The following is a 10,562-nucleotide window of genomic DNA, read 5'->3' on the forward strand; positions in this document are numbered from 1 at the left end:
CAGTTATTTATTCTTTGAAGCAGAAACATTGCCATCTGTGGACTGCTATGGAAAATACAGGCCGTTCCTCCTCGATGCCTTCACAGCACTTTCTCTTTTTGCAGAATCACTACCACAGTTGCGTGTAACATGGACCTGTCAAAATATCCCCTGGACACGCAGACATGTAAACTGCAGATGGAAAGCTGTAAGTATCACATTCTACAAGAAGATGAAACTATCCCACCCCTGACTGCTCCTGAATTTGTTTCTTCATATTTAGGTGACCAGTTCAAACATTTCATTTCTGTCTTGGAGCTCTTGAAATTTTCCACCCGCCCCTTTCAAATGTAGAGCCATTTCAAAAAGTAAACAGCTGCACCTCATCTTCCAGTAATACATGATCATATTAATTTTAAATAGGCTGACGAGAAATTCACTATATATATTCTGAAACCAGAAGAATGAAAAAATAAATCCCTAGGTGTAGAACACTTAGCCTTTGTAGATTCTAGACTTTTTTATCCCACCTATGGAAGGTGTCTTTGTGGCAACTACGGTAATAATAAAATAGCTTTTCCTTTTTACTTTTTAAATATTTCTGCATTGCTTCTAGGCTAGCAATGGGCCTTTGCCGAAAACCTTATAGTTTGTACTCATGATATTGGGGCAGTTATACATGATACTGATCCCAATATTGTTTGTGCTTGAAAAGGTTTCTTTCTTTTAATACATTTCAGTTTTCAGTTTTTCAAATTGCCACCAATAATTATCAAACACAATTACATACATAGTTGTAGTTGTTCAGACTTCCCTCCTCCCCTTCCTTGGTTCTCTTTACAAGCATAATAATAATAATAACAATAATAATAATAATAACAACAATAATTTATTATTTGTAACCCGCCCATCTGGCTGGGTTTCCCCAGCCACTCTGGGCGGCTTCCAACAGAGATTAAAAATACACTAAAATGTCACACATTAGAAACTTCCCTGAACAGGGCTGCCTTCACATGTCTTCTAAATGTCAGGTAGTTGTTTATCTCTTTGACATCTGATGGGAGGGCGTTCCACAGGGCAGGTGCTACTGAACTGGGGGAACCTGTGGTCCTCCAGTTGCTTCTGAATGACACTTCCCATCCTCTGTGATTATTGGCCATGCTGGCTCAGGTTGATGTGAAATGGAGCCCAAGAACATCTGCAGGGCACAGCTTCCCTACCGACCTTTTACAATGTCTATCTTCTTCACCCTGGGACAGTTTTGGAAATACATGTGCAAGATTTTATGGACAGACCATACAGTGTATCTTCCCTTGCCCTACATGAGATGGGTTTCTCTTAAAAACATGAGACTGTCACGCAGCACACAAAACAGGCGAGGCGAATTTCCTCCTAATCATTTGAACTTGCCTTTTCTCTCTGCTCTGTCATTTATTAACAGAGCAAGCCAATTTAGGGAGCAGGATTGAATCTGATTGCCAACTGGATGATTGCCACCCTACGCAAGCTGTGGCCACAGTCTCATTTTCAATAGCTAGGCCACTTTACTGTATGGAATACAATTATTTTGTATTTAAATAGGCCTCCAGTTGCATTCTCTCTGTGTAACTCAGAAAAGTTGCGTTTTCACAATACATTTAATAAATATGGAATTATAAGCATACTTACTAGCCACTAGGGAGCAAGCCACATTGAGCTCCATAGGATTCACATCTGAGTAAGCATACACGGACACAGGTGGCGCTGTGGGTTAAACCACAGAGCCCTAGGGCTTGCCGATCAGAAGGTCGGCGGTTCGAATCCCCGTGATGGGGTGAGCTCCTGTTGCTTGGTCCCTGCTCCTGCCAACCTAGCAGTTTGAAAGCACGTCAGAGTGCAAGTAGATAAATAGGTACCACTCCAGCGGGAAGGTAAATGGCGTTTCCGTGTGCTGCTCTGGTTCACCAGAAGTGGCTTAGTCATGCTGACCACATGACCCGGAAGCTGTACGCCGGCTCCCTCGGCCAATAAAGCAAGATGAGCGCTGCAACCCCAGAGTCGTCCGCGACTGGACCTAATGGTCAGGGGTCCCTTTACCTTTACCTAAGCATACATAGGGCAGAACTGCACTTGCTTAGACACTTCCATTGCCACTAGCAAGAACTGAATCAAGGAATGCATGGGAGCATACGATGCAAGCTTTCCTATAAGAACTTGACCTCTTTGCTACCTCAGGTTGAATGGTGGGTTTAACTAGGGTCGTATCTCAGTATAAAGCACCCTTTGTTGTTTCCAGAAATCTGGTTGTGTAAATATACGATCAGGAAGCATAGTCAGTGGCCACTATTGCTTGCTGTAGAATTGATGAGGGGAAAGTCCGGGCTATCGAGCAAATAGCTAAAGAACACAGAGGACAGGTCAAAAAAATCACTGTGGGGTCAACACGGGCTTCACATGCCCATCCTGGCATTCAGAAGGACCTTACTTGACCCACTGACTTTTCTAGACATTCTGCTTTCAGGCTGACAGGCTTGTTCCATAGTATCATCATCATCATCATCATCATTTATTATTTATACCCTGCCCATCTGGCTGAGTCTTCCCAGCCACTCTGGGCGGCTCCCAATCAAGTATTAAAAACAATACAGCCTTAAATATTAAAAACTTCCCTGAACAGGGCTGCCTTCAGATGTCTTTTAAAGATAGGATAGCTACTTATTTCCTTCAGATCTGAAGGGAGGGTGTTCCACAGGGTGGCCGCCACTGCCGAGAAGGCCCTCTGTCTGGTTCCCTGTAACCTTACTTCTCGCAATGAGGGAACCGCCAGAAGGCCCTTGGCGCTGGATCTCAGTGTCTGGGTAGAACGATGGAGGTGGAGACACTCCTTCAGGTATACTGGGCCGAGGCCGTTTAGGGCTTTAAAGGTCAGCGCGAACACTTTGAATTGTGCTCGGAAACGAACATTTCCCTCACCAACAAATATGCATGGAGAGCTGATCTCACTTTTCATTTTCACCTCATTTTTTATTTTCACCTCATCTACAGCTTACTACCACCAATCAGACAGTTGCCTATGGTCCAAACTCTCAGGTGTAAGTGGAAAGCACTTTCACACAGACACTGAGGAAGAGGCATTATGTTATTTGCAGTAGCCTTTTGAGCCTCAGGTCATTCTGTTCTGGGGTTGGGGCTGCAGGGAGCTGCTGTTGGAAGGAAGGAAGGAAGGTGCTGAGAAGCTGTTCTGCAAGCATAAGGACATATGCAGTGTTTGCCAATCTCAGAAAAGCAAGCAAAGATGCTGTAAGTTGTGGCCTGGAGTCAATAGCCACGAGCTGGTGCATCCACACAGCACCCTCAGGCAGCTACGTGGGCCTCAGCATCTTGGAAGGCCTACGATTGACCCCCTTCCTTGAGCCAGTGTGGTGTAGTGGTTAAGAGCGGTGGACTCGTAATCTGGTGAACAGGGTTTGCTTCCCTGCTGCTCCACATGCAGCTGCTGGGTGACCTTGGGCTAGTCACACTTCTCTGAAGTGTCAGCCTCACTCACCTCATAGTGTTTGTTGTGGAGAAGGAAGGGAAAGGAGAATATTAACCGCTTTGAGACTCCTTCAGGTAGTGATAAAGCGGGGTATCAAATCCAAACATGACATGCTACTGTGCCCTTGCACGCAGTTTGGGAATTCCTGATTTAAGGAGTCATGGGCTTTTGCCACTCATGAGGGCAAGAAGAACCAGAACAATTTGGGTGCATGCGAGGACTGAACATCTTGAAGACTCTTTGTTCATTGTGGTTACCGATTCAAGTAATGTCTAAAATCTCATTATTTTAAGACCAGGTTTTACTTGCCAGCTACTTGAGTGGGGTTCCTATGGAAGGGCCTATTATTTTCACATTAAAATCATATTAGTTTGCCATGATTAACTTTATTACAATGCACAGAAACTGAAATAATAATGATTAGCCTCTTGTTTTAAAATGTAGCTGGGTTTAGCCTTAAAAAGAGAGAAAGAGAGTAATTGGGTCCTATGTCAAGCTCCTGTGCCATATTATTCTTATGAAATTACATGCACATTGCCAACTGGAGATGTCATTAGGATAAATGCCTGGAATTAATGCTATTTAAATATATGCCAGATGAATTAAGAACAATCAGTCATTTATTATAAAGTTTCCCTTAGTAACGGCAGTTATTATTACAAACTGGGTGCAAACTTTGAAAAGTCATATTTGGATGATTTGTACCTGGGGAATCAGCACATTCTGTGTAATATCTGTTGCAAGATTCCCGTCATTTGTTTCTAGTGGAAAACACAATTTCTCGCTCTTTGCTGTGAAGGCAAACTGGTAAATATCAGTGTTTCCATTTTTACTGCGTGGCAGATCTTTAATTAAATAGCTGGGCCGATGAAAACGTTATCGGCTTGTTTATGAAAGCAATCTGATTTTAGGAGAGTTGTATAACTCTTTGTATTTGCAGTACCTTCCGTTCATATTGGGAAATGGCTCGTAATTTCTGTTGGGCTGAACTTACATCCATGCTGCTGATGAAATGGCAATCTTTACTTACAAGAGACCTCACTCATCCAAAGCTTCCTTTCCATTGTCAGCAATGGGGGATAGACTCAAATAACCAGTCTTGTAATGCTGAGAGTAAGGGGACGCGGGTGGCGCTGTGGGTTAAACCACAGAGCCTAGGACTTGCCGATTAGGAGGTCGGCAGTTCGAATCCTTGCGATGGGGTGAGCTCCCGTTGCTCGGTCCCTGCTCCTGCCAACCTAGCAGTTCAAAAGCACATCAAAATGCAAGTACTGTAGATAAATAAGTACGACTCCGACGGGAAGGTAAATGGTGTTTCCATGCGCTGCTCTGTCAGAAGTGGCTTAGTCATGCTGGCCACATGACTTGGAAGCTGTACGCCAGTTCCCTTGGCCAATAAAGCGAGATGAGTGCCGCAACCCCAGTCTCATCCGTGACTCTGGGGTTACGGCGCTCATCTCGCTTTACTGGCTGAGGGAGCCGGCGTACAGCTTCCGGGTCATGTGGCCAGCATGACTAAGCCGCTTCTGGCGAACCAGAGCAGCGCACGGAAACGCCATTTACCTCCCCGCCGGAGTGGTACCTATTTATCTACTTGCACTTTGACATGCTTTCGAACTGCTAGGTTGGCAGGAGCAGGGACTGAGCTACGGGGAGCTCACCCTGTTGTGGGGATTTGAACCGCCGACCTTCTGATTGGCAAGTCCTGGGCTCTGTGGTTTAACCCACAGCACCACCCAGAGCATTAAAACAGGCTCTGGAAATCAAAAACTCCAGTGGGAGTTCAAGAGTCCAGTTCAGGACTCAGGGGCAAAACATTCAGCTACTTACTCAACTGGTTGTCCAGTTACCTCTTGATTCTTTTTTAATATATTGCCTGCAGGGGGATATGATGAAAACGATCTACTGTACACTTGGTTGAGGGGAAACGATTCGGTCCACGGCCTTGAGAACCTGCGACTTTCTCAGTACACAGTGGAGCACTATTACAGCCTTGTAACAATGTCTCACCAGGAAACAGGTAATGAAAGCTGAAGAAGCAGAGACGTAAACAAATATGGCTCACAAATGCTAGCTCTTCTGAATGGTCCAGGTCCACCTATGAACCTTTCCCTGATTTTGAGAACTTTGGAGATGTGATCATAGAACTATACAGTGGTACCTCAGGTTACATACGCTTCAGGTTACAGACTCCGCTAACCCAGAAATAGTACCTCGGGTTAAGAACTTTGCTTCAGGATGAGAACAGAAATCGTGCTCCGGTGGCAGCAGGAGGCCCCATTAGCTAAAGTGGTACCTCAGGTTAAGAACAGTTTCAGGTTAAGAACGGACCTCCAGAATGAATTAAGTTCTTAACCTGAGGTACCACTGTAGAATCATAGAGTTGTAGAGTTGAAAGGGACTCACTTCTGATGCCAGGCCTGTCTTCTGGCCAGTAATATGATGGCTCTCTTCTCTACTTCGTCAAAAATCTGCATCCATTGAATAAAACTTGGCGTAGGATTGCCTTCTCTCTGTGGATGGTTTCTTTTCATTGTAGGATGTGTTTTCTTTCTCTAACTAGGCAATTACCCAAGACTAGTGTTGCAGTTTGAACTCAAGAGAAATATCCTGTATTTCATTCTGGAGACGTATGTGCCATCCACCCTCCTCGTCATATTGTCTTGGGTTTCTTTCTGGATCACTCTGGATTCCGTTCCGGCAAGAACATGTATTGGTGAGCTGTTCTCTGAAGTAGGATACTTCGTGCAGTGGATGGGAGAGGGAGCAAGAGAACATAAGCACCTGTTGTTTGTGCAGTGCTACAAGCTATGTTGAATGTAAAAACTGAAATGTTGTGGTACCCAAGTTTCCAAAGCTGGGATAAATCATCACAAACATTTGACATGTTAACCACTGTCACCTGTCAAATGCTAATTTGAACAGCATCTATCAAATACTGTCAGATGGAAAATACGAATTAACTCTGAATGTGCTTTCAGACTTTGAATATTATTTCATGCCAGCCATGAATTGGCACACCATGTGTTTTTCAAACTGCCTTCAGGAATGCATGAACTCTTTAGAAGGGGATCAGTCCTTTAGTGTAGCTTAATTTCTGGATGACATCCTAAACTGAGAAAAATGGATGAGGAAGGGCTATAGCTCAATGGTAGAGCACCATGGTTTAGCAAGAATGAGCAAATGCATGTGGACCCAGAAAGAAAATGGTGAGACTTCAGTGCTCCCCCAGTTCTTCTGCTGCCATGCTAAGGTAAGGTATAGGTACCTTTACTTGGCAACAGCCACAAAGTCATTCCAGTGTGGTGTAGTGGTTAAGAGCGGTAGACTCGTAATCTGGGGAACCAGGTTCGCGTCTCCGCTCCTCCACATTCAGCTGCTGGGTGACCTTGGGCCAGTCACACTTCTCTGAAGTCTCTCAGCCCCAATCACCTCACAGAGTGTTGGTTGTGGGGGAGGAAGGGGAAGGAGAATGTGAGCCGCTTTGAGACTCCTTCGGGTAGTGATAAAGCGGGATATCAAATCCAAACTTCTCCTCCTCCTCCTCCTCCTCTTCTTCTTCTTCTTCTTGAGTGCCTCACCTGTTGGAAGCCAGAGCAGCTAGTCTGCTGCCTTCAGATGTGTCCCATCAACATTGTTCAGTTGTTAAGGCCAGTCGGATTTGATATGTGAAATGTGAGGGGGGCCACCATCTTTGGCCAGCCCTGTGCTTTTCTTTCGATTAAAGTGTTCCTTCCTCCCTCCCACCCCGCAGGAGTAACAACTGTGCTGTCAATGACAACTCTGATGATGGGCTCACGAAACGCTGTGACGAAGACCAACGGTTTCATAAAAGCCATTGATGTTTACCTGGGCATCTGCTTCACCTTCATATTTGGTGCCTTGGTAGAATATGCAGTAGCTCACTATATTGCATCGCAAAAGGTAAACAAAAAGATTTATTTATTTAGCTTGTAGGCCACTTTCCCCTATAAAGGTAAAGGTACCCCTGCCCGTACGGGCCAGTCTTGACAGACTCTAGGGTTGTGCGCCCATCTCACTCAAGAGGCCGGGGGCCAGCGCTGTCCGGAGACACTTCCGGGTCACGTGGCCAGCGTGACATCGCTGCTCTGGTGAGCCAGAGCCGCACACGGAAACGCTGTTTACCTTCCCGCTAGTAAGCGGTCCCTATTTATCTACTTGCACCCGGGAGTGCTTTCGAACTGCTAGGTTGGCAGGCGCTGGGACCGAGCAACGGGAGCGCACCCCGCCGCGGGGATTCGAACCGCCGACCTTTTGATCGGCAAGCCCTAGGCGCTGAGGCTTTTACCCACTTTCCCCTATACATTTACCCAAAGCAGCTCACAACACAAGAAATATGCATCATCATCGCAACATTCAAACAGTAAAGGTAAAGGGACCCCTGACCATTAGGTCCAGTCATGACTGACTCTGGGGTTGCGGCGCTCATCTCGCTTTATTGGCTGAGGGAGCCGGCGTACAGCTTCCAGGTCATGTGGCCAGCAGGACTAAGCCGCTTCTGGCGAACCAGAGCAGTGCATGGAAACACCATTTAAACAACCACCTGACATTCAGAAGACATCTTAAGGCAGCCCTGTTCAGGGATGTTTTTAATATTTAACGCTGTACTGTTTTTAACACTTGATTGGGAGCCGCCCAGAGTGGCTGGGGAAACTCAGCCAGATAAAAATGGGGGTCGTCTTGTACACAGTGTATAACGGGGACAGGTGATAGGTTGCAGCCGCGAGCTGCAGCTTGTCCGCACGATTTGGTGGGTGCTTTTTGGCTTCTGCAAGGGCTGCTGTGGATTGGCTGCTGCTGCAGCAATTGTGCGTGCGATTGCTGGCTGCTGTTTGCGAGTGGGCAGACGCTTCTTTGCTTCTGCGGTGCGAGCAGTTGTCAGCGTTAGTGGTTTCCTGCACCTCCCCCCAAAAAGCTCAACAACTCTAGGCAATACCCCCCCCAAAAAACTCCAGGATATCTCTCCCCATTTTCTTAAATTACAGTCCCCCAAAATAGGGGCCATCTTATACACAGGGGCATGTTTAACACAGGGAAATACGGTATCTCCTAGATGGTGGCATGGTTTCTTTGAGTGTTGGCACTGCAGTAGTGAGGGGAAATCATTTTGTACTGGGGCTAGAAACTTACTTCAAAAGACACCACCACCTGTAAGCCATCAAAGGGTGTGTTCACCAAGTTCCTAGACAGGATATTAAATTTTGGTCCCTCAGGGTCTAGCATCAGTAAACAAGAATTTGGCTTTTGCTAAAGACTTCCAGGGATTTATTTATTCTTCTAACATCCCAGACTAATGGTATGTTGGCAACAGAGTCACAGTGAACTTCTGCCCTCTGCAGTTGTATTTCCTTGTACTTGGTTTTGGTGCGTTGGTTATGAAATAGTGATATGGCCCAAATGTGTATTAGTAACTTTTTCTTCTTTTAGGCTTCTACAAATGAGGTTACCAGAGAAACGGAAGATGTCACCAGTATCTTTTCCACATCTGTCACCAGCTACAATCAAAAGATCAACTTCAGTGCGATCGATAATCTCGCCCACAGTGGTTCGACTATGAAACCAAAGGACAAAATTCGGTTTCTTTTGAAGAACAAAATGCGCAGGGTTGTCAGCTATTTCACAATTCAAAATCCAGGCAACATCGAACACTACTCAAGATTGCTCTTCCCTCTGTGTTTTTTGGTAGTCAATTTGTTTTATTGGGTTTATTACTTATTCTTTTAGCAATAGTAAGACCATTTTGGCGTGTGGTGGTGAGTAAGTCTTGCCTATGTTGGCTCCCAGCCACTATGAATTGTTATGGGTGTGGCTATGGGCACATATCAAGAATTTGGCCCAAACCCAGCATTGATTGTATTGTATCAAAAGCCAAATCTTGTACAGAGCGGCACATGAGTATGACTGTGGAGCTAGAACAAGTGGAATCCAAAAAGTGCAAGCCTATTTTTGAAGCCATTGCTAAGATGGCTAGGCCTTGTCCTTCGAGGCTGTGCAACTGTTTTACACTGTAGCTAAGCCCCAGTGTACCCTTTTTAGTCTGATGTTTAGAGGTTTTTCAGCTAGTTGTTTTCAATCACTTGGGCGCAGGCTGCTGCCAACCTGAGGATTGCTCCCTGCTGATCTCAGGTAAGGTAATCACTGTGAGATGATGGCAAATGGAAGGCTTTCGTATCGTCTTCTTTCAAGGTCACAGAGAACTGCAGATATACAAGATGCTGCTTTAAATAATAAATAAGTGCCCTTACCACATGAACACCTCTGGATCTCTGTTAATAACAACTAGATGCTCTGAAATATACTCAGAGTTGAGTGTTGATTTCATGCTCTTTATTTCAGCTCACGGTAAACAGTGAGTCCTTTCCCCCAAAACCTCTGGCTATATATACATTATTTACACAATGGGTCCCGTGTGATTGGCTGATTCAATTCCCCTCCTGGAGCCTGATTGGACTGTTCCTGCAGGCCAATCAGGTTGCTGATTCACTTCTTCCTGGAGCTGGATTGGGTGGCTCCTGCAGGCCAATCAGGTTGCTGCTTTTTAGGATCCTACCTGCTTATTATTCTAGGATCCAGGCTCAGTACATTACATGCTTGTTTTTTTTTTTGGTGTGTTTTTGAAAAAATACCCCACATCTATTCGAAACAAAAGCTATTTTGAGGTAAATAGGAAATTTATATGTCTCCGCAACTTCAAATAGAAAGCAAAGGGGGGGGGGCAGGTTGGGGGAATATGCCCTGACTATGTTGGTTTGAAAAATTAGTGGGATGCCTATGTCTCACAAAGTGCTAACCGAAGACATTTTGCCATCTGAGGTGAAGGACAAGATGGCGCCCTCTTCCCCATTGCATGTATAGAAGCTAACTGGCTGGGCAACCGAATCGTACTTCAACACTAGAATTGAGATAGCACCCTCTGCTGCAACAAGGGCAGCCAGCAAGTTTAGGCGGCTACAGACATACAGACATACACAGCTCTGTCCTCCAACAGAGGGGAATATTCTCTTTCTTCCTTTTTTGCCTTATGTTGAAACTCTGCTTTGGGAAA

General features: G+C 45.3%; 1 protein-coding gene across 2 annotated transcripts in view; it reads left to right on the forward strand.

Moving 5' to 3' along the window:
* GABRP (gamma-aminobutyric acid type A receptor subunit pi) overlaps positions 1 to 9,766 on the forward strand; it is a 42,733-nt gene extending 32,967 nt beyond the window's left edge. For both annotated transcript variants that reach the window (XM_077926478.1, XM_028722179.2), the window contains exons 7-11: positions 105 to 187; positions 5,379 to 5,516; positions 6,060 to 6,212; positions 7,251 to 7,420; positions 8,945 to 9,766. In XM_077926478.1, the coding sequence (XP_077782604.1) occupies positions 105 to 187; positions 5,379 to 5,516; positions 6,060 to 6,212; positions 7,251 to 7,420; positions 8,945 to 9,241 (841 nt within the window). In that variant the 3' untranslated portion in view covers positions 9,242 to 9,766. The remainder of the gene's footprint in view (positions 1 to 104; positions 188 to 5,378; positions 5,517 to 6,059; positions 6,213 to 7,250; positions 7,421 to 8,944) is intronic.
* Positions 9,767 to 10,562: the final 796 nt, after the last annotated feature.

The sequence above is a fragment of the Podarcis muralis genome, chromosome 3 (assembly GCF_964188315.1).
Source record: "Podarcis muralis chromosome 3, rPodMur119.hap1.1, whole genome shotgun sequence".
In the NCBI taxonomy this organism is placed as follows: domain Eukaryota; kingdom Metazoa; phylum Chordata; class Lepidosauria; order Squamata; family Lacertidae; genus Podarcis; species Podarcis muralis.